The sequence below is a fragment of the Penicillium verhagenii genome (genome assembly GCF_028828195.1).
Source record: "Penicillium verhagenii strain IBT 33310 chromosome Unknown utg000008l_segment0_segment0, whole genome shotgun sequence".
Classification (NCBI taxonomy): Eukaryota; Fungi; Ascomycota; class Eurotiomycetes; order Eurotiales; family Aspergillaceae; genus Penicillium; species Penicillium verhagenii.
The window spans coordinates 2,022,849-2,044,901 of record NW_026643172.1 but is presented as its reverse complement, the minus strand read 5'-3'; the positions used below and the strand labels follow the sequence as shown (position 1 = coordinate 2,044,901).

At 50.0% G+C, this 22,053-nt stretch overlaps 9 protein-coding genes across 9 annotated transcripts; 7 read left to right on the top strand and 2 right to left on the bottom strand.

Moving 5' to 3' along the window:
• Positions 1–555: 555 nt before the first annotated feature.
• On the top strand, positions 556–4,322 carry N7466_008756 (DDB1/RSE1 family protein; the record flags this gene model as incomplete). The annotated part of the gene is made up of 5 exons (XM_057168145.1): positions 556–650; positions 800–1,485; positions 1,538–3,444; positions 3,494–3,940; positions 4,017–4,322. 5 exons carry the CDS (start codon positions 556–558, stop codon positions 4,320–4,322), a joined length of 3,441 nt encoding a protein of 1,146 aa, XP_057018776.1.
• A 389-nt stretch (positions 4,323–4,711) lies between these two features.
• Positions 4,712–5,278, bottom strand: N7466_008755 (uncharacterized protein; the record flags this gene model as incomplete). The annotated part of the gene is made up of 1 exon (XM_057168144.1): positions 4,712–5,278. The coding sequence occupies one exon, from the start codon at positions 5,276–5,278 to the stop codon at positions 4,712–4,714; it is 567 nt and encodes a 188-aa protein (XP_057018775.1).
• A 406-nt stretch (positions 5,279–5,684) lies between these two features.
• On the top strand, positions 5,685–6,295 carry N7466_008754 (CENP-S family protein; the record flags this gene model as incomplete). Its single annotated transcript, XM_057168143.1, has 4 exons — positions 5,685–5,726; positions 5,780–5,903; positions 6,017–6,050; positions 6,169–6,295. 4 exons carry the CDS (start codon positions 5,685–5,687, stop codon positions 6,293–6,295), a joined length of 327 nt encoding a protein of 108 aa, XP_057018774.1.
• An 820-nt stretch (positions 6,296–7,115) lies between these two features.
• Positions 7,116–8,567, top strand: N7466_008753 (uncharacterized protein; the record flags this gene model as incomplete). Its single annotated transcript, XM_057168142.1, has 5 exons — positions 7,116–7,316; positions 7,381–7,414; positions 7,477–7,725; positions 7,788–8,354; positions 8,422–8,567. The coding sequence occupies 5 exons, from the start codon at positions 7,116–7,118 to the stop codon at positions 8,565–8,567; spliced, it is 1,197 nt and encodes a 398-aa protein (XP_057018773.1).
• A 724-nt stretch (positions 8,568–9,291) lies between these two features.
• N7466_008752 (uncharacterized protein) lies at positions 9,292–10,178 on the top strand (the record flags this gene model as incomplete). The annotated part of the gene is made up of 2 exons (XM_057168141.1): positions 9,292–9,737; positions 9,830–10,178. 2 exons carry the CDS (start codon positions 9,292–9,294, stop codon positions 10,176–10,178), a joined length of 795 nt encoding a protein of 264 aa, XP_057018772.1.
• Positions 10,179–10,784: 606 nt separating this feature from the next.
• Positions 10,785–12,173, bottom strand: N7466_008751 (putative extracellular protein; the record flags this gene model as incomplete). The annotated part of the gene is made up of 1 exon (XM_057168140.1): positions 10,785–12,173. One exon carries the CDS (start codon positions 12,171–12,173, stop codon positions 10,785–10,787), a length of 1,389 nt encoding a protein of 462 aa, XP_057018771.1.
• A 1,342-nt stretch (positions 12,174–13,515) lies between these two features.
• N7466_008750 (UV-endonuclease UVE-1) lies at positions 13,516–15,640 on the top strand (the record flags this gene model as incomplete). The annotated part of the gene is made up of 2 exons (XM_057168139.1): positions 13,516–14,046; positions 14,111–15,640. 2 exons carry the CDS (start codon positions 13,516–13,518, stop codon positions 15,638–15,640), a joined length of 2,061 nt encoding a protein of 686 aa, XP_057018770.1.
• A 754-nt stretch (positions 15,641–16,394) lies between these two features.
• Positions 16,395–19,484, top strand: N7466_008749 (phosphatidate phosphatase App1 family protein; the record flags this gene model as incomplete). Its single annotated transcript, XM_057168138.1, has 2 exons — positions 16,395–16,403; positions 16,599–19,484. The coding sequence occupies 2 exons, from the start codon at positions 16,395–16,397 to the stop codon at positions 19,482–19,484; spliced, it is 2,895 nt and encodes a 964-aa protein (XP_057018769.1).
• A 646-nt stretch (positions 19,485–20,130) lies between these two features.
• On the top strand, positions 20,131–21,849 carry N7466_008748 (acyl-CoA dehydrogenase family protein; the record flags this gene model as incomplete). The annotated part of the gene is made up of 4 exons (XM_057168137.1): positions 20,131–20,740; positions 20,800–21,025; positions 21,085–21,453; positions 21,513–21,849. 4 exons carry the CDS (start codon positions 20,131–20,133, stop codon positions 21,847–21,849), a joined length of 1,542 nt encoding a protein of 513 aa, XP_057018768.1.
• Positions 21,850–22,053: the final 204 nt, after the last annotated feature.

Genomic DNA, 22,053 nt, shown 5'->3' with positions numbered 1-22,053 from the left:
TGTAGATTGGATACAAATTTACCAGTACAATAGACTCTTGGGGACCATGATATTGATGATAAAAACACTTTGAGCAACCATTGTTTGTGAGGTCAGAAATGGCCGCCTTTTCGCGTAGTGCTGATGCAGCCGTTCAATGTTATTTCAATGTTCAGCGTAGTAAATCGTATAGTAAGCTCAAAAATACTATTTTCCGTTTTGATTAAGACGATGCGTACATCCGAAATTCCATGTATGCTGCGAATGCCATGACCGTCAAATGCGATGTACGTAGTAGTTACCACAGGTTCTTGATCCTGTTTTCGGCTGTAAGCGCGGACTTAATCGTGGGACCGCCCGGCAAAGAACATCAACCTCACCACAGCTTCCAATCCTTCGACCTCCACTTCAAGGAAATGCGCCATTTGACTCCCCGGCTTTGATAAGAAGTGATAAAAATTGCTTTCTTATCAGATCGGACTTGCCCAGCTTCTCACTCGGCGCCACTAAATCCTCTCGCCCTGGCCCGCCGACAAAGCTAGCTCAGGACGAATTGAAGATCACAGGACAGAGACCATGGCCTACGTGGTGCCCATTCACCGCGCAAGTGGCATTCGCCATGCGGTGAAGCTAAACTTCATTACCCCAGAGGAGGACTGCTTAGTTGCTGCGTGAGTGCTACCCTCCCTACCACCAGCCCGCCGAGGACGACATGGTTTCTCGGCCCATGCGGGGATCACACCGCATGCATTGGCAGCTCAGCGCGATGCACCCAATAATACCACGACAAAAAAGCTAACGTATATCGGGAATGCTCTAGCAAATCGAATCGACTCGAGTTCTACACCCTCACACCGGATGGCCTGACCCTCGCAGCCACACGCACGCTTTATGCGCAGGTGACGATGCTCGCCCGCCTGCCAGCGCCAGCGCACTCAGACACCGATCACCTTTTCGTCGGCACAGACCAATATAATTACTTCACGCTGGCCTGGGATTCCAAGACAAATGAAATTGTTACCGCCCGCAGCTATGTCGATATTTCCGAGCCCTCTTCTCGCGAATCTGAATCGACCCCGCGTTGTCTTCTTGATCCTACTGGGCGCTTCATGACGCTGGAAGTGTACGAGGGTGTGGTGGTCGTTATTCCCATTGTGGAGTTGACAAAGCGCAAAGGTCGTGTTTCGCAGGCGGCGTCACAGGCTGATGCGCCGCGGGTGGGCGAGCTTGGCGAGCCGACTGCGTCGCGAATTGACGAATTATTCGTGCGGTCGTCTGCGTTCTTGCACTCTGTCTCAAATCAGCCGTGGCTAGCTATTCTGTACGAAGATAATCAGAAGAAGGTTCGCCTGCGGATTCGGGAGCTGGATTACAGTCGGGCGACGTCAAGCGGGCCTGCAGATGCAACTTTCAAAGAGGTCCAGGACAAGAAATTGGAAGGTGGAGTCTTTGGGCATGAGCTTGATCTTGGATCTTCACATTTGATTCCCATCCCAGCTCCGTTAGGTATGTTTTATGGTGGTCAGCTAGCAGGCTTCTCAGCTAATCATTGATTCAGGAGGATTGATTGTCCTGGGAGAAACTTCAATCAAGTATATTGATGATAATGCGAATGATGTAATCTCTCGTGACCTTGACGAGGCTACTGTCTTTGTAGCTTGGGAAAAGGTGGATAGCCAACGGTGGCTTTTGGCCGATGACTACGGCAGGCTCTTTTTCTTGATGCTCATCCTGGATAATCGCGGTGAAGTGGAAGACTGGAAGCTAGACTACCTCGGAACTACGTCCCGGGCAACTGTGCTCGTCTATCTAGGTGGCGGAATCCTGTTTGTTGGATCACACCAGGGCGATTCTCAGGTTCTTCGGATCGGCAGTGGGGGATTTGAAGCCATTCAGACGCTTTCCAACATTGCCCCCATCCTAGATTTCACGGTTATGGACCTTGGAAACCGCACTAATGAGAGCCAAACCCACGAATTCTCATCTGGACAAGCTCGCATTGTGACAGGCTCCGGTGCTTTCGATGACGGAACTCTGCGGAGTGTGCGAAGCGGCGTGGGTATGGAAGAGTTGGGTGTTTTAGGAGAAATGGACCATATTACAGACCTTTGGGGACTGCAGACCGAAAGTCGAGGAGATGTCTTGGACACGCTGTTAGTCACCTTTGTTGACGAGACACGCGTTTTCCGTTTCAGTTCTGATGGGGAGATCGAAGAGTTGGAAACCTTCTTGGGACTTGCCCTTGAGGAGAACACTCTTCTGGCAGCCAATTTACCAGGGGGCCGGATCTTACAGGTAACAGAGAAGCGAGCCCTGGTGGCTGACATAGAGAGTGGCATGATTACTTTTGAATGGACACCGCCAACACAGAAAGCTATCACTGCTGCCTCGGCAAGCAACGACCATCTAGTGCTTGTCATTGGAGGTCAAGTCCTAGCTTCTTTTGACATTCGGAGCAATGCTCAACTCATCAAAGAAAAGGACTTTGGTGTGGACCAACAAATCTCGGGCGTGACAGTTCCCTCTAGCCCTGCGGGTGTTTGCATCGTCGCATTCCCTCAGACGGCCCAGGTCTCTGTCTGGGACATCAAAAACTTATCTGAGCTCCACACCAAATCGCTAGGAGAACCAGGCGAGGCATTTCCACGATCAGTCCTTGTGGCCAATGTGCTCGCTGATAGCCCGCCTACGCTCTTCGTCTCTATGGCTGACGGCAGTGTTATCACATTCTCTATGAACATTAAAGATTATTCCTTGGCCGGAATGAACAGACTGATCCTCGGGTCCGAACAGCCAACATTCAAGAAACTCCCCCGAGGAGATGGGTTGTTCAACGTGTTCGCGACTTGCGAGAACCCTAGTCTCATCTATGGCTCAGAGGGACGGATTATTTACTCCGCAGTCAACTCTGAGGGTGCATCTCGCATATGTCATCTCAATGCGGAGGCATATCCCGATTCTATTGCCGTGGCTACTGCACACGAACTCAAAATTGCCTTGGTTGACAAAGAGCGGACGACCCAAATCCAAACTCTACCAGTGGGGTCAACTGTTCGCCGAGTCGCTTATTCCCCATCCGAAAAGGCGTTCGGACTTGGCACAATTGATCGGAAGCTAGTGGATGGAGTTGAAACCGTCAAGAGTCACTTTGTGCTAGCCGACGAGATCCTGTTCCGGCGCCTGGATACGTTGGAGTTGCAACCCGAGGAACTGGTAGAGAGTGTTATTCGCGCCGAGTTTCCATGTGGGAAAAACGAAAATGGAAACGGGTCAACTAAAGATAGGTTTATCATTGGTACCTCATATCTGAACGAGACATCGGAGGGTTCAATCCGCGGGCGGATTTTAATTCTCGAAGTTGATCATGGTCGCAAATTGACTCAGATAGCCGAGATGCCTGTGAAGGGTGGATGCCGAGCATTGGCTATGCTGGGTGACAAGATTGTCGCAGCACTTGTGAAAACTGTAAGCAGACTTTGCCTCTTTTTGAGCACCATGCTAATGTGAAATCTAGGTTGTTGTTTTCAAAGCAATCCATAATGATTTTGGGCCGATGAAACTCGAAAAGCTAGCCAGCTACCGAACATCAACGGCCCCAATTGATCTAACCATCGTCAAAGACTTGATCATTGTTGCCGACCTCATGAAGAGTGTCTGCATCGTCAAATATGTCCCGGGCAAAGATGGTGTCGAAAACAAGTTGATGGAAGTCGCTCGTCATTATCAAACCGTATGGAGCACGGCCGTTGCCTCCGTTGACGACGACACGCTCCTTGTCAGCGAAACCCAAGGCAATCTGATTGTCTTGTCCCGTAACACAAACGGCGTAACCGACCAAGATAAACATCGTTTGATTGCGACCAGCGAGATCGCTCTCGGCGAAATGGTCAATCGCATCCGCCCAATTAACATCCAACAGCTCGGCACGGTGGTGGTAACTCCACGAGCTTTCCTGGCTACTGTACGCATCTTTCAAACCCGGATATCCATACTATTTTTACCACGCACAATCAACTAACGCGTCTATTTTCTTTTAGGTCGAGGGCTCAATCTACCTCTTCGCACTTATCAACCCCGAGCACCAAGACTTCTTAATGACTCTCCAAAGTGCCATCGCCAGTAGGGTGGATTCCCTGGGTGACTTACCATTTGATAAATTCCGTGCATTCCGCACACTGACTCGCTCCGCCGAAGCCCCCTACCGCTTCGTTGACGGCGAGCTCATTGAAAGGTTCCTCACCTGTGATCCAGAGCTGCAAGAACATATCGTGGCGGACATTCCAGGCTCGATGAATGTGGAAGAGTTGAAAGGAATGATTGAAGCGCTGCGCAGATTGCATTAACACGCTCGCCAACCTTCGGAGAAGGTTTATATTATGATTTTGACGATTGGGCGAATGGCATTCATGATCAGTTGAAAATGAGTTATTAGATTGTTCTTGCATGTATTGCGAATGGTTTCAAGGTTTATGCGTACTATGCACCCGGGCAGCCCTAGGTAGTCGCTTAGGGGTCGATGTAAAAAGAGTTTCAACCAGATAAAGCAGCACCAGCAATCGACATCTGCCCACAGTTAGGATAAAAATTAGTCTATTAGGTGTAGCAAGATACCTAGCTACCTTGTGTCTTAATAAGGTTAATACAGTGTGAGAATCATGAAATAATAATACACAGTGCTCGTCCATGACATTTGGTCCTCGCAAAGTTCCTCCGCGGTGCGTACATATCGAGATCAAGCCTTCTTCTTCTCGCTCTCGTTCTCGGACTCGCTCCAGTCAAGCAGCTCAAGGAACTGCTCCTCGGTCAATTCCTCGGCGCGCTTGCCGTTCTCCTTCTCGAGGTTCTTCAGGTACTTCTTTTGGCGCTTGCGGGCCATCTTGTTCCACTCCGGCACACCACTAGCCAAGGCAAGGTTCACCTCGCCATCCGCAAGCTCATCCTCGCTCTCCACCTCACCCAGAACCTTGCCAGTCTCACCACCACGCAGCGAGTTGGCGGACTGCTTGGCCTTCTTGCCACCAAGCGCGGCCTTCTCCTTTTCCTTCTTCTCTTTTTCCATGCGACGTTCGCGGTCGTGCAGGTACTTGAAGAACTTTTCGATGTAGGGGCGGATAAGGACGTAGAAAATGACGGAGCAGACGACCTTGGTCCAGCGGCCCACGCTCACTTCAGCGAAGGAGTTGTAGAGATTGCGGCCAAAGCGGCAAATGGCTTCGATGACAACGCCAAAGATCTGCTGGAAGAAGTCGGCGGCGGCCTCGGCGGCAACGTCGCTCATGTCAGGCTGGGGTTCAGCCATGGCGGGGGAGTTCTGGTGAAGTCTCTGCTTGAAACTTTTTTGTTTGTTGGGGGGGCAAGCGCGGGTGGCGGCGGATGCAGTTGCAATTTTCCAGATTCCGAATGGGGAATCAAGGGGGGCACTGTATTTGCTGTACAGGTGGAGGAGAAGAGTTGGGTGGAGGTGGAATGCGCGACTGTGATAGTAATTGACAGATAGGCAATTAAAAAATGGAAGCAGCGAGAATCGTCCCGGGCTGTTCGGAGCTCCTGCTAAACGAAAAATACCTCAATTCGGCAGGAGCGACGCTTTTCGGATAATGTATTTTTCCGCCTACGCGTTTTTGACCAATCAGCGCCTCTCATGTTATGTATGGCGCGCGCGCGCCTGAACCTTGATACCTCTTCATCGATCTATCGTCGACAAGATGCCACAAAATGAGCAAGAGTCGGACCAGGGCCAGGCAGAGGTAAGCCGCTCTGGAAAATCTATTGCGATTTCAGTGACCAACTTCGCTCATAGCGCCTGAAAACCGAGCTCTTTGAGTGCATTAGCAAAATTGTGGACGACGAGACCTTGACGCTTAATGTCACTGCCACACCACAGTTCACCAACGCACTGCTAGAGTTGGCATGGTCACATATGGGTACGTGGTTTACTTGATCCTAGATATATGCGCTTGGGCTGCTTTCAGTCAAATGGTGGCATCGTTGCGTCATTCCAATGAAGCCTGAGAAACATTTACTGACAGTACAACAGAATCTGCCATCGTTGATGTAGAGGCGTTTGCCAAGTAAGTCAACACCAATGCCCAGAGATAGCTAGACAGGAACATGCTTTTTTTCCTGTTTTGGTTCCTTCGGAACCCGTTCCTATAAGCTACATTTCTCTAACCGGCATTCCTGTTCTAGGCATGCCGGGCGGTCAACCGTCACCCCGGCCGACGTGCTAATGCTCTGTCGCCGCAATGATGGGTTGAATCAAACCATGAAGACATACCTGGAACACCTGGAGAAAGAGCGCGAGGAGGCCTCTTGAATAGAGGGCGGAGTGGCTGTGCACCACTGTATCGCTCTCTACTAGCCACCGTCAGTACAAAACAGACGTGCGCCCCTGGTACAGGCTCTCCATTGGTGGGATCTCGCCCATCTCATAACTAGGATTGATACCCCAGTCGTCTATGATTAATGACAACCTAATCCCAACATCCCTGCGACAATCCATTGATATCATTCGCGTACAACCAGATTCGGTCAGATGGTATATTTCGATCATGCTTCGATTGTTCTATCGAATGCGTAATTCCTGCGGCTTTTCTGGATCACTTTCCCCAACATCCCGGTCCTCACGACGCCACTGCCTAGCAGTATCGTACCTGATGAGGCTGTCGCCTCTGGCCATCGGCTGACTTTGACGCCAACTAGGTATTCCCATTCTTCATCCAGGGTTGCTCTTTAGACTTGACAGCTAGCTCGGCCCCGCAGGCCGGGATTCTTGGAACCGAACTCGTGACAAGAACCTGTATCTGCCCCTGGCTGTTGGATTTATGAACCCAGCAAATCGGAACTATTTCCAGAGGCTACATAGCGAAGTGACTTATGCAACTCACGATAGATGACGTCAACTAAATTTGATATCGTTTAACATTATAAAATTGGCCTCGCGTCTCACTGTTTAGTAGAGAAAAGAGACGCTCAAGCGCTTGTGATATTTCAATACCCAGTTATTCAGGCATCATCGACTTTCCTGAGTTTCCAACCTTGATTAGCACCAGTCCCATCACGATATTGCACAGCACTTTTTCAAATCCATACCATCCAGGTCGATGGCTTTTCAGCCAGTCTAAATACACCCCTCAATGATTCAGATTATCGAAGTCCTAAAACCAGTCGCGAAATCTACGTACCTCAACATGTTAAGTACATCAACCGAAGCAGTGAATACGCTGCATACTACGCTTCAGAGTCCACCTACTATTCCATCAGTCCGCTTCCATGGACCAGGTGATATTAGACTCGATGAATTAGAGGAACCAGTGTGTGGCAAAGGCCAAATAAAGGTTGGTATCGCTCCGCGATGTGAGAATTCAATTTTCGGTACTGAGATGAGACTGTAATATCCAGATGAAACCCGCCTATGTCGGAATCTGCGGCAGTGGTATGTCGAAATAAACCATTGTTGAACATTGTATGTGTATGTACCGTTTTTAACCGGAACAGATCTGCATGAATACACGAGCGGTCCAGTCCTGATCCCCAAAGAACCGCACCCTATTACAGGGTCAACATATCCGACCCCAATGGGCCACGAATTCGGCGGCATCATTGAAGAAGTTGGCGACGATGTAAAAAACTTACATCCCGGACAGCGTGCCGTGGTCCGTCCAACCATCTACGATGGCACCTGTAGCGCCTGTAAGGAGGGCTTCAATCACTGCTGCGAAAACATTGGCTTCATCGGACTAAGTGGTATTTCCAGCCTCTTCTCTCTTCAAACACTTGCACTCATCATCTAACCAATATTCATACAGGCTTCGGTGGTGGGATGTCCAAAAAGATCGTTGCACCAGCCACGCATTTCTATCCAATCCCAGATAACATTTCTCTGGAGGCGGCCGCGCTCATTGAGCCCCTCGCGGTATCTTGGCACGCGGTGACTGTCTCGCCATTTAAAGCCGGCGACTCGGTACTCATTGTCGGAGGCGGGCCAATCGGGATCGGCGTCGTGCAGGTCCTGAAGCTGCAAGGCGCGAAGCACATCATGGTAGCTGAGCTTATGGAGAACCGGCAGAGATTATGTACCGAGCTCGGTGCAACGCATATACTTGATCCGTGCGAAGTGGATGTTGCATCCCGCGTGCGCGAGCTCACAGGCGGTATTGGGGCCGACGTTATATTCGACACGGCGGGGGTGGAGAAGGCGCTTATAGGTGCTATCCCGGCCTGCAAAGCGCAGGGGACTATTGTTAACATTGCAGTCTGGGAGAAGAAGCCTGCCATTCCAGTTAATCAATTGATGTACAATGAGTTACGGTACATGGGAGCTGCGCTTTACGACGAGAAATCGTTTTTGGATGTGATGCAGGCTATTAGCGATGGTATGTATTATTCTTCGGGGCATTCCAAAGTTATCATTTTGAAACCAGCTAACGTATTTTCTTGCAGGCCAACTTGAACCGGAACGCATGATCACTTCGCGTATTCCGTTGGATCAGGTGGTGGATGGGGGCTTCAAGGCACTACTTGAGCATCGTGACAAGCACTGCAAAATCCTGGTAGATGTTCAATCTCATAATGCAACCCTTAATTAGAAACATCGGTACAAATTGAATACGGAGTCTCTAAATTGTACATTCAGGTTGTAACCCTGTACGCAGAATGGCAGTGTGTGTACCTCGTATTAGGTACCCCATACGTCAATGGCTAAGGGGCGATCATGGCGAAGTCGTGGCTGGATAATAGTAAAAAGTTTAAAATCGATAAATGGAAAATGCTAAATTTGCTAAATTTGCTAAAAATTGTCAATGAAAAGTTCCAATTTCCTCTTTGTCTTCACATGCGGTGGCGGGTCCCAGAGGAACAAATCAGGAGATTCATAGGGCTGGGGCGCCGCCCCCAAAGCGGCAAGGTGGAACCCTGTATTTGGCAGGGTGACATCATCGGTCCCACGTTCGTCTCTGTTCGGTTGTGGTTTGCAGTGTTTGTCTCTGTTTGTCTCTGTTTGCCTGTGTTTGCCTGGGTTTTGCCTGTGGCTGAGACCCTCCCAGCCATTCACAGTCCGTCTTGTTCCATGGATCACTGACTTGCTTATCCACTGATCTTCAATGTATTGCGTCTTGAGGAGGTCGGCTCAGGGTCCTTTAATAACTCTGCCTGAATCCTGTTGCCTTCATTCCTCTACTCTTCAAATACTGAGTGACACCCTCCACCTGTCACCAATAGTCGATTATTGAACCACCACCCTATTAAAGAGGTTCCCAAAGAGAAAAAGCAAAAGAAAAAAAAAACAACCAATACCAATCGTTCTCCACCATCATGGGTGCTGCCGGTGGTGTCTTTTTACGCTTTTGCGGTCTCCTCATTCGTGTACTGCAGTTTCTCGATGCAGCCGTCATCCTCGGTATCTTCTCATACTTCCTCGCTATCCTCTCCAAACATAATCAACCTATCGACACATGGCTTAAGGCTGTCGAAGGTCTAGCCGGCGCAGCTACACTGTACAGTTTGCTCGGTCTAGTCTTCGTCTGCTGTCTCGGAGGCGTGGCATTTTTCGCTTTCATCGGCGTCGTCTTCGATGTCCTCTTCACCGGTGCCATGGTAGCCATCGCGATCTTGACTCGCAACGGCACCAACACCTGCACTGGTACAGTCAACACACCCATCGGATCAGGCTCAGCCAACGACGAAAGTCCCTCTAAGCTGGACTACGGCATGGCCTGCAAACTGGAGAAGGTCGTCTTCGCAGTTTCAGTGATCGGAATGTAAGTGTCAATGACCCATACCCCGCTATTGCAAACCCAACCAACTATCCTCCCCCTGAAATGCGACAACCACTAACAAAATTTCAAAATAGCTTCTTCTTCCTGATCTCAATTCTCTTCCAGGTTCTTTTGGCCCGTCACCACAAGCGCGAGAAGCGCTTCGGTCCTTCCCCCGCCAACGGCTACACTTCTGGCAGCCGCAAGTGGTTCTGGAGTCGTAACAAGAACAACCCCGAGACCAACGGCGATAACGCTCTGCCTGGTCACCCTACTCCTGCTGATTTGGAGTATGGTACTGAGCCTAAGTCTGAAAAGGGCTGGTTCGGCGGCTGGGGACGCAACAAGAAGAGCGACGCCAACGGTTATACTGCCACAGGTGCCACTAATGGCCATGGCAATGGCTATGGGTACGGCAACTCCGCTTACACTGGTAACGCCTAAGTGCAAGTGAGAAATCTGGCTTGCGATTGAATGTTGATTCTCTTATCGGATCTGCTCTTCGTCATCCATGGAAATCTCGAGCTCTACTTGATCTGTGGATCAATGACGTGATGATTTATTTTTTTGGGAAATTTGTTTTTAGAAGCTGAGATACCATGTTTGCTAGAGATTGGCAAGTGTATATTATTTTGCAATATTTTGAGAGATTTGGAATAGGCAATGTCGACCTTGCCTAGAGGAACATAATAATAATCAGTGATATTTCTTTGACTTCATTTTCTATTTCAAGAATTCGAGTTGCATGTTGGCAAATCAATGTCCACGGGTGTAAGAAGTAAAGGATAAAGTTTGTAAATTATACTAGCTAACACCAAGATACAGATAGAATAAGAAGCCGAACCACATCGAAACATTCGAGGAAACCACACAATCATTAAAAATACTGATCAACATGAGGACATCAACAGGGCCGTTACAATGGCTGGGAATCCATCTGCGCCAAAACACCACCGACACCGGGAAATACTAACCAAAATCGACCGCTTCAGAGGTCGGGAAAAGAAAGAAATATAGCATACATTAAAAGAGCCATCCAAAAAGAAAGGTTTACCAGGGGGCGGCAACCATAGCGCCGAAGCGGCAGGTCATGCCAGCAGCAACGGAGCCCATGAAGACGGGAGCGCCGTTGGAGCACATGGCCCAGGAGTATCCATCAGGGGAGCAAAGAATCTCACCAGAGGTGCAAGTGAAGCGGCCAACGTAGCTAGAGAAGGCGTTGTTGGTAGAAGCCTCGTTGTTGGTGGAGGCCTCGGTGTTAGTAGACAGGACGCGGGGGTCAGCGGCGCCAGAGGTGCCAAAGGCCTGGGCGACCTTCGACATGGACTGGGGAGTGCTGCGGGTGGCGTTCTTGTTGACGTCCTTGGAATCGGTGTCCTTGGTAGGCTGGGCCTTCTTGGTCTCGGTCTCAGTGGCAGTTGGCATGGACTGGGTAGTGGGCTTAGCGTCCTTGCTGGTCTTGTCGGCCTTGGATTCCTTGGAGGGCTTGGCGTCCGTGGCGGTGGTGGTAGCCTTGGCCTGCTTAGCGTTGGTGTTGTCCTTGGTGGCGGTGGAGTCACTGCTGGAAGTGGTGCTGCTGGAGGTAGTGGTATCCTTAGCTGACGCCTTGCTGGTGTCCGCGTTCAAGAAAGGAGCTGTGCCGGTGCACTTGAAGCCATCACCCTTTCCATCGGTCTTGCCGACGACGTTGTCACCAGGCTTGGGGAAGTTGACGGCCTCGCCCTCGGTGGTCACGCACTTGCCTTCCTGGCCAACATTGGCGACGAAGAGGGGAGGAAGGTCGTCGAAGCCGACCTGCTTGTTCTCGGTCATGGCTCCACGCTGGCTTTCCATGCCGGCTAGGTGGGCGGCCATGGCCATGGGAGGGTGGGAGGCCTTCTTGTCCTCGGACATCATAGGCTGGTTGTGAACATTCTTGCTTTTGGTGGTGGTGGTGGTGTCGGCAGCTGTCTGGTTGCCGTTGGTGCTGCCGCCAATGGTGACCATGGCGCAGTTCATGTACATCTCACGGTTTCCGACCTTGTTGAACCAGGTCCATGCGAGGAGTGCCTCACCATCTGGTGCATCAGATGGGATTGTGAAGTCGTACTTCTTGGCAATAGGGCAGTCTCCCAGCATGGACTCGATCACCTTGAAGGTCTTGCCTTGATCGTAAGTTAGGGCAAGTTGACAAGATCCGCCATCGTGTGTTGCGCTGCCGTCCAACTCCATTGTTTGGCTGGAGCCTTGGGCATATGTAGCCTGCGAGTCGAACTTATCGCTGGCGTAGCCCTTGCATGGGTAGTCTGATCCAGAGGCTTGCAGAGGGTTTGTGTAAGAGTAATCCTTCTGTCCTGTAGAATCCTTGTTCAATGGACTGCGGATAGGGTAGGGCTTCATCATTTGCATGTGAGCCGTGGCCGTGCTGGCCAGCAAACTTGCGAGAAGAGCGCCCTTCATTTTGGAAAATATAATGCTAGTCTGTGTAAGTAACGTGTCTTTTGTGTCCAGCCGAGGAAGCACGTAGTATACTCACTTTGTATAAAGTAATAAAATGAGTATCAAAAAGGTATCGGTCTGTAGCCAGGCACTTAACCACCGGGGTCAAATTTCTGTACTTTTTAGAAAAGAAGAAGAAGATTGAATGGCTAGTGAAGGCGTGCTAGACTGGATGGATTGTTATAATAAATACTCTCTGTGTTGTTATTGCATTCTCCGATATCGTTCGGAGGAATGGGGGATGCCATCGCTGAGGCCCAAGCCATCAACGCTGGACAAGCAACGCGCGGAATGCTGGCAACCATCGTTCTTTCCCCCGTCATGAGCCTTATGGTTAATAGCGCAGCGACAAGTTGCTCATGTGGTTTCGATAATGGAGACTTGGTATCATGCTATTCTTCTTTCCTCAATACTGTGTTGATCCAGAACCACGTTGCTGTGTGCTGTTCTGTAATGACGACTTCCTCTGAAACGGCATAAAAAACGTTCAACAGTCTCATTTTCTTACTCTGGATAAAGCTTCCGGGGTCAAACTTTTTTGTAGACAAATATGAAAGCCACAATGACACCCGGTGTCTTCATTCCGAATCGATATTAATCTCTGCGCCCCAAGTTAAAAGAGGAATCCGCGAGAATGAGATGATGTCAATCAAGGCTGTCGAGTTGTAGTGCAAGTTTCTTGAACAGACTTTGGATTCAGTAAGCCACATGGTGCACTTGCAACCTCAAAAATGCGGGCTCCCCTTCTCAGAACCGGTTTGCATGCAAGTAAGTCGTTGGATGGAGGACATACTAAGGGGTCGCCCCGTCGAACCCCTGTCGCTCCCTGCATGCCAGCTTTATGCTTTGCAGTCCAATTGGAGAATATCTGCACCGACAGGTCAGTGCTCTGCAAATAAGATACCTAGTACAAGTATTCATTACTAGAACGCCACGAAAATAGCTTCCCGTTGATTCTGTTGGTGTGCCGTGTGTGGTTCGTGATCGATAAGCAGATATAGATGAGCTCCACTATGAGGTCAACCCTCAGAAGCTTCTGCTCCAACTTTTTTTTTTGTACAAAATTGACTTGAAGGATTTCCAAAACGTCCATATCAGTCTCGAATTTCATGTATTAATAATGCGTTTGTCTGATGTTCAGAAAAGAAAATCGAATACACACACTTAATAATGTAAACTGATCACGCGGCGCGTCCGCGATCTGTAGCGATTAGCGCGTCATCATCCCGCTTCATCCCACCCCTTAACCACTTCCTACCACCAAACTCGCACAAGTTCAGATATTCTGCGCTGGCTCTGCTGCATGTTTCGGTCTGTATCACGGTTGCTGCGTGCTCCGCCTCTCCAGCATGCCCGCTCCCCGAGGTCCAGCCTGGGGGGTCGCCACGTCTCGTCACTAAAAGGTCCCGATCGATCGATTACCGTGGCGAACGCCAGATCGCCAGCCCCGGTTCTAGGCCATTTTCGTCATGCGGCTCGCCCTGTTTTACAACCTTCTCGGAGCACCATCGGTCTCGCGCATATACCTCCCTCGTCGGTCATAACCATCCCTCTATCCCGAGCATACTCGCAAACCGTCGGTCCAGGCATCTACTATACACTCGATCCGGAAGACGCAGATATGGCACGAAAGCCGATTGAGACTGATCTTAAACCGGCGGACATCCTTGACGGTGATGTACCTGAGCCTGCTGGTAAGGCTGAGATGGCATTGGATCCGGAATCAGACCAGGATGTTGCACTGGAGGCGGAAGAGCTTCAAGCGGCCTTAGGAAGACCGCCCCCAGTCAATAGTAGCTACCTGCCACTTCCCTGGAAAGGTCGCTTAGGATATGTGAGTCGCAATACGCAGCATCTAACGTTGATGTTATATCAATAACAATTACTAATGTTTCTAGGCTTGTCTGAATACCTACTTGCGTTACTCCAATCCTCCCGTGTTTTGCTCCCGTACTTGTCGCATTGCCTCTATCCTCGAAAACCGACACCCACTGCAGAATCCCGACGAACCTGCCCATCCTACAAAGAACCGTCCAGATCGCAACCAACCCGCTGACGTAGCTCGTGGACAGGCTTTCGTGGAAGCTCTAGGTCTGGCCAATGCCGCGGACTTGGTGAAGCTGCTGCGCTGGAACGACAAATATGGCATCAAGTTCATGCGTTTGAGCAGTGAGATGTTTCCGTTTTGCAGTCACAAGGAATATGGATATAAACTGGCTCCATTCGCCTCCGAAGTGCTAGCTGAAGCAGGCCGGGTAGTTGCAGAACTTGGCCATCGCGTCTCTGTTCATCCGGGGCAATTCACGCAGCTAGGGTCTCCGAGGAAAGAGGTGGTAGAAAACTCATACCGAGATCTCGAGTACCATTCGGAGATGCTGCAGCTACTCAAGCTGCCACCTCAGCAGGACCGTGATGCCGTTATGATTTTGCATATGGGCGGAGTCTTTGAGGGCAAGGCCGAAACTTTGGACCGGTTCCGAAAGAATTATGCCATTCTATCGCAAGATATCAAGAATAGATTGGTTCTAGAGAATGACGACGTCAGTTGGACAGTTCATGATCTGCTCCCCATCTGCGAGGAACTTAATATCCCTCTGGTACTTGATTACCACCATCATAATATTTTGTTCGATGCAAGCGAAGTCCGCGAGGGCACAGAGGATATTATGCAACTCTATGACCGCATTGCGGCCACCTGGTCAAGGAAAAATATCAACCAGAAAATGCATTACTCTGAACAAACTGCCCCTGCCATCACACCCCGCCAGCGCCGCAAGCACAGTGACCGCGTCTCAACATTACCCCCTTGTATCCCAACCATGGACTTGATGATCGAGGCCAAGGACAAGGAACAGGCAGTCTTTGAGCTGATGAGAACATTCAAACTTCCCGGCTACGATCTCATTAATGAATTGATACCCTTTACACGAACTGATGAAAACAAACCCTTCAAACCCCCACGAAAAACCAAGAACAACACTGGCTTTGTTGACCTGGAGGGGTCCACCCCGCCAGTTCGCACAATCTCCGATGATGAAGTCGGCATGGGTGGGCCTGATCGGAGAGTCTACTGGCCTCGAGGCATGGAAGAGTGGCTCCGACCTGCCAAGAAAATTGTGAAGACCAAGTCAGCAGCCAGTCCAGCAAAGGGCAGTGCGGCAAAGAAAATCAAGATTGAGCCCACTGAACCCAATGGTACTGAAGTGAACGGTGTCTCCGAACCAGTAGCTAAGAAACCGGCTCGGGCACCACGGACGCCAGTCAAGTCTAAATCCCGTGCGAAGCGCAAAGCCTCCGACATCGAGTCTACCCCGGAGTCGGAAGATTTGAACTCCATACCTGCCGAAGAGCCCGCTCCAGTTGCGAATCCTGCTTCTCGGCGAAGCAATCGAGCTAAGAAAGTCAACTACGATGAGGATAGTGCATAGATAGACCTCCAGACATGGAGATGATCTGTATTATATTTTGCATGTGAAGGGCGTTAATGATCACCTGGGCAATCGGTAAATTTTGGAAGTTATGTAATAAACGTCTATCTACTCCTAGCACTTGAGCTTTAATTGAGCAGCTCTGGCACTTTTGCCTCCAGATGTCTGACCTATGGGCTGATTTGAACCCCTGCGCGAGGGTAAACTTCATGGATGGAAGCCCTCATTGAGAGGACCACTGTGAACCAGGTAGATCCATGCCCATATGTGCACATGCAGGTGGATGCTCTGCCCTCAAGTGCTGCCCATCAATTGATGCATGTGTGGAGGTGGTTTTCAAATACCATTTAGTAAATAACGCTTTAATGCTTAACCTCGAAGGATTGAAACCTTGTAACTTTGCAATGCAAATTCTGGGAAGAGTTCATCATGGTGATGTCTCCAACATCAATGATGTGAATCAGTAGGGCGCATGCCCTGTGCAGGTGTGCACATGTGTGGTTCAATTGTGTGCGGCTTAAAATCGTCTATCCGTGGATACATATTCCAGTGCATATAGACCCTGAAGTGCTGATAAGATATGTCCCATTAGATACTATGAATAAAAGTCTCAGGCGTTCGAATTATATCCCGTGAGTTTAGCTCAAGTATACTAGTATATTCATAAAATGCTGCATGTGCATCTGGTTCAAGCAAAAATGAAGTTTCATCCCTGCTACATGAAATCAAATTGAGATCATTGTCATGTAACGGAATGAAACCAGTGCGGGTGATGAGGCCAAATCAGCTGGCGTCATGGTCCCCGCAGGGAACAGCAACATTTGAAACATCCTCCATCCCACTCCATCCTCTCATATTACCGCTCTGAATTCACTTTCAATTTCTGTTACATCTTCATTTACCCTCGAGTGTTCAAGCAGACAAATCAACAGAGTTCACTCTTTCTTGAAATCCCCAGGTACCGGTTGCAAGGTATCAGCGAGTCCCTCGCACAAGAACCCATTACCCAACCACCAAACAATCCGAGACCCTGGCGCCTAATCCGCGACCCCGCTGGCCAATCCCCCGATTCAAGCAATTCTTATTCCGACGCCCACTGGCCCCGGGCATTTTCTCGAGTTACCCTCCCCGCCGCCGCGACCCCAAACAAAGCACCCTCTCAGCTTTCCTCCGCATCCTCGTCGGTCCCCTCAGAACCCGCCACGCCCAGAACAGTCTCTGGAACTTCCGTCACGAGGCCCTCCCCGCACTGCGACACCGCGCGCAATCTCGCATATACCGGGCTATCGTCCAGCGCCAGGTGCGGCGAGCAGCGCGCCTTCGCAGAGTCGGTGGGGGCTTTGTATCATATCTATTTGGACCTCGGCGACGGCTGCGGAGCGGGAGAGCGGCAACGAGCGTGCTTGCAGGGGCTACGTCCATCGCGAAACGTGTTCGAAATATTCGCAGGCCCATTGACGGGCCGAAGGATGCTACGAAAGGCCTAATGGCCTCGTCTACATGGAGCGGTGATGGTTCATATGCTACTGGGAGCCGCCGCAAGAAAGCCTATGAGTGGCTGAAGGCAGCGAATGACTTAGGGCAGACATACAAATCACGCTGGGCGGGACAGGGAGCTGGTTCCGAAGAGGACTATTATCATACCCCGGGCGCGTTTCCGGATGTCGAGATTGCGCGGTCTGGCGATGAAGAGATGGTTCTGTTTCCCAGCTATGCCAGAACATTGCCACCAGTAAAAAAGGGTGCTGGCGTGCGCCCACGGCGAGATTCATGGAGTGAGACCATTGATGATTATCGCGGCGCTTCCCAGGGGGATAACTTTGGGTCTATCTTGAACGAACCTGATGTATCTAATGCGATAGTGGATGTTGATGTTCGTGGATGGATCTATGCGCCGAATCGAGGACCGATGAATCGCAAACATCGTCTGATGATCAAACTGGCCCGAACATTAAGTGGCGTTCCGACTCCCTCTGGCGTTCCCAATGACGAGAGCTCTGACCGAGTTTCCGGCAGAGGCGAAGATGAAGATGTGGACAAGCAGATGCAGACTCTGGTCGACAGAGCAGAAAAAGACGCCGATTCCTCTTGGAAGAGCTCTAATACGGAGCGAAGCCGGGCAGACCCAGGTCAGACTGCAGCGATGACCAAAGACCAGGTTTCTGTCGCCAATGCACATCTCATGGAACGACTGCGTCCATTCTTGACAAACCCTATGGCTGGTATGCCGGTAACTGTGTTCTTTTTCAATGATGATCAGAGCGAGTCCCGGAACATGATGACAGATGAGTCCGGTCATTTTAATATTCGTGCTCCGTTGTCATTTGTGCCGACTCATATCCGAGTGCTTGCTTCCGAAGACTTGTCTGCTGCGAAGCCAATCGAAATTATCGAGCCCGTCGGTATCAGTCTCATCAGTGACATCGATGATACCGTCAAACACTCAGCTATTGCCAGTGGCGCAAAGGAAATGTTCCGAAATACCTTTGTTCGTGAGCTAGCCGAGCTGAAAGTTGCCGGAGTTGACGAGTGGTATACACAAGTAGCCAAGAAGGGGGTGAAACTTCACTACGTCTCCAACGCCCCCTGGCAGCTTTATCCATTGCTAGAGAGATATTTCAAGTTGGCAGGCTTGCCGCCGGGATCTTTCCATCTCAAGGCGTACTCAGGCATGTTACAAGGAATATTCGAGCCGACAGCCGAGAGAAAAAGAGGTTCATTGGAGCAACTTCTGCGTGACTTCCCCGAGCGCAAGTTCATCCTAGTTGGTGACAGTGGAGAGGCCGATCTGGAAGTCTATACCGATATTGCCTTGGCAAACCCAGGTCGCATTTTGGGAATCTTCATTCGAGATGTTACGACCCCAGAGAAGAAGCCTTTCTTTGAAAAATCTGTCGGGAATCTTGAGAGGGCCGATGGGTACAATCGCAGTACTTCGCAGCTTGTGGACTCCTCGGATTCTCTGCCGAGCAGGCCTACTCTGCCGCCTCGTCGACCCGTGCCAACGCCACCACCACCACCGCCTCAGAGAGAGGTAAAAAGCATCCCTGTTGGGAACCTCATAGATATAGATGATGATATTATGGAAACAACCGCAAAGTCGAGCCCACCAGTGAGACCACGGGTGCCTCCTACTAAGCCGAGCAAACCATCTTCGCTACGGACGGATACAATAAATGCTGCACGTCAGCCCTCCCAGGAGTCAATTCGTCGCAAAGCTGTGCCTCCCTTGCCACCCCGGGGAAGTTTAATGGCCAGAAAAGAGTTGCTGGCAGATTCTGACCCTTTCCCATCCATTTCTCGCACCCAGACCGAACCAGCGCTGGAAGATGCAAGCAATACGACGACACAATCATCTCGCTCAAAGATACCACCTCCTCCCCCGCCACCCCGACGTACAAACACTACACCATCCGCTACGAGCTCTGCATCCAGCACGCCTGTACTGCGGCCTGCAACTGCATCTCTGGCAAACAAACCTTCATACCCGGTCTCTGGGACCGCTCAGGCTGCCTTGTCGTATGCCACCGAACGACTTAACCTGTCTTCTTCGCCATCACCTGGGCTCCGACAATCACCATCCAACCAATCGTTGCCCCGGCAGTCAACTAGTAGTTTCAATAGCTATAGCAGCAATGATTCGAGCATGCCGCCCGCGCCTTTGCCCAATAAACGCGAAGAACTGTGGCGGCGTCGCTGGGAGCGTGCTAGTGATACTCTCGAGAGCCGTGGTATCGTGCTAGGCAGCTGGCGTGTTGGTAGCGATGCTCAATCGATCTGCATGTGGTTGATTGAAGAAGCTATGAAGGAGATCAAGGCCAACGGTGCGGGACGCCGGGCATAAGTTAATACATACTAGTCTTGCTTCTACATACGGTAAAAACCGTCAATGTACATATTATTACTAGAACATTGGAAGTTATTCATAATGGAATGAAAGTTCTTTCATGTGATGCTACCAACAATTTTACCAAGAGTAAGCCACCATTCTGGAATGAGATATGTGGCGCCCTGACCTGGCAGAGTGGGTCCCGCAATGTAAATGATTACTATTTCAAGTCCGCCCATTCGTGACGAAAAAATGTCGATCAAAAGCTAAATACTGATTTGAACCTCGGAAGTAAACTTCCAGTAATACATACTTTTACTTTAGCGCTAATTATATCGCTTCTCCAGAAGCATGACTGAACTTCAACCTCCGAGTCCTTAGCATGTCGGGTCTTTTGGCCTATATTTTGTAGATTCGGCAAAAAATACTACCTTAGCTGAGTTGCAAGTGATAATTGAAACACTAGTACATGCATCAAGTACGTAGACTGTGCCTCAGCTGATCAGTTTTTTTTTCAAAAGTAGATTACCTCACCAAATCCTCGGGCCTCGGTTGAAAATCACCAGGCTCGTGATTGGCACACCCCAAATCTGGGGTACATACTCACCAATGACCAACTCTCCCTTCTTTTCTCTCTTCCCACCACACAGTTCAAATCACGATGCCGTCCGAAATACTTACCCGGGCCGAGGTCGCTAAGCACAATACCGAAGAATCCCTGTGGTGTATCATCGACCACCGCGTCTATGATCTGACTGATTTCGTGGACGCTCACCCGGGCGGGTCCGTCGTCCTCGCCCAGGTAGCTGGCCAAGATGCCACAACTGACTTCTACAATCTGCACCGCCAGGAAGTGTTGGAGAAATACCGGGATCAGCTATGCATCGGAACTATCGAGGGCGAAAAGCCTGAGGTTATCGAGCCCAAGATCGGCGCAGTCAGCACTGTGCCGTATGCGGAGCCGCTGTGGTTGCGCCCGCAATTCAAGAACCCTTATTACAAGGAGAGCCATCGTCGGCTACAAAAAGCAATGCGCGAGTTCACCGATCAATATGTCACCCCCGAAGCGCAGGAGAAGGAAAGAGATGGCACATATATTAGTCAAGAGTTGATCGATCGTATGGCCGAGACAAATATCTTGGCGATGCGTTTGGGCCCTGGCAAGCACCTTCACAACCGCAAGCTTTTTGGAGGCCTTGTGGACGGAAAGGAGTTTGATTATTTCCATGACATGATTGTCGCACAGGAAACTGTGCGCGCCAACGCTCGAGGTAAGTGATTTTGATTGATCGGTTTTTGTGGGATTCCGTAACTCACTTTACCACTACAGGTTTCCAAGACGGCAATATGGCTGGCATGACTATTAGTCTTACAGCTGTGCAACAGTGGCTACGTGACCCTGTGCTGAAGGAGAAGGTGACAGAGGAGGTCTTGTCTGGAAAGAAAAAGATGTGCCTTGCGATCACCGAGGCTTTCGCTGGTAGTGACGTTGCGGGTCTGAAGACCACTGCTGAAAAGACACCGGATGGCAAGTTCTATATTGTCAATGGCACCAAGTCAGTTTTCTTTAGCTACTATAAATAGCGACAAAGTCAAGTGCTAATATCGTTTTTAGGAAGTGGATTACCAACGGCATGTTTGCCGACTACTTTGTCACCGGATGCAAGACCGAGAAGGGATTCACCGTGCTCTTGATTCCCCGCGATGGCGGCGTTGATACCAAGCAAATCAAGACTTCATACTCGACTACCGCCGCAACCGCTTTCGTGCAGTTTGAGAATGTCAAGGTGCCGGTGGGCAACATTCTCGGCCAAGAGCACAAGGGATTCGCGGTCATCATGTCAAATTTCAACCACGAGCGTTGGTACATGACATCAGCTGTTTGTCGTAGCATGACCATGGTAGTGGAAGAGTGTCTCAAGTGGTGCAACCAGCGGATGGTGTTTGGAAAGAAATTGGCTGAACAACCGGTCATACGCCAAAAGTGAGTTTATTCAGTTACTCTCCATAATATGTATGGGCCAAGCTAATTATATCTAATAGGCTTGCTCGCATGATCTCCCTTGCCGAAGCCCACCAGGCCTGGCTCGAGTCCATCACCTACCAGATGTGCAATTTGTCCTATGCCGAACAGGCGAAGCACCTGGCTGGTCCAATTGGCCTGCTCAAGTCTAGCTCAACTCGTGCCGCTCAAGAGGTTGCCGATATGGCTGTCAATATCTTTGGCGGACGTGGTTTGACCCAAAGCGGTATGGGTAAGGTTATTGAAATGTTCCACCGTGGGTATAAGTTTGATGCTATCTTGGGTGGCACGGAAGAGATTCTTGCTGATTTGGGAGTGCGGCAAGCGATGAAGGACTTCCCCAAGGCGATGCTTTAGACACTTAGATGTTGATTCACTTTGTTATGGAGGAGCAAATATTACATACTACATGTCACCGATCAGCGATTTGTTTACATAAATACCATCCAGTTCTGTTGAATGTTGCTCACCTGAAAGGAAATAAAGTTGCATAAATACAAGGAGAGTTTTATACAGGGGCCGGATGGAGCTTTCCCCACGTAGGGCAGCGATAAGCTTCTG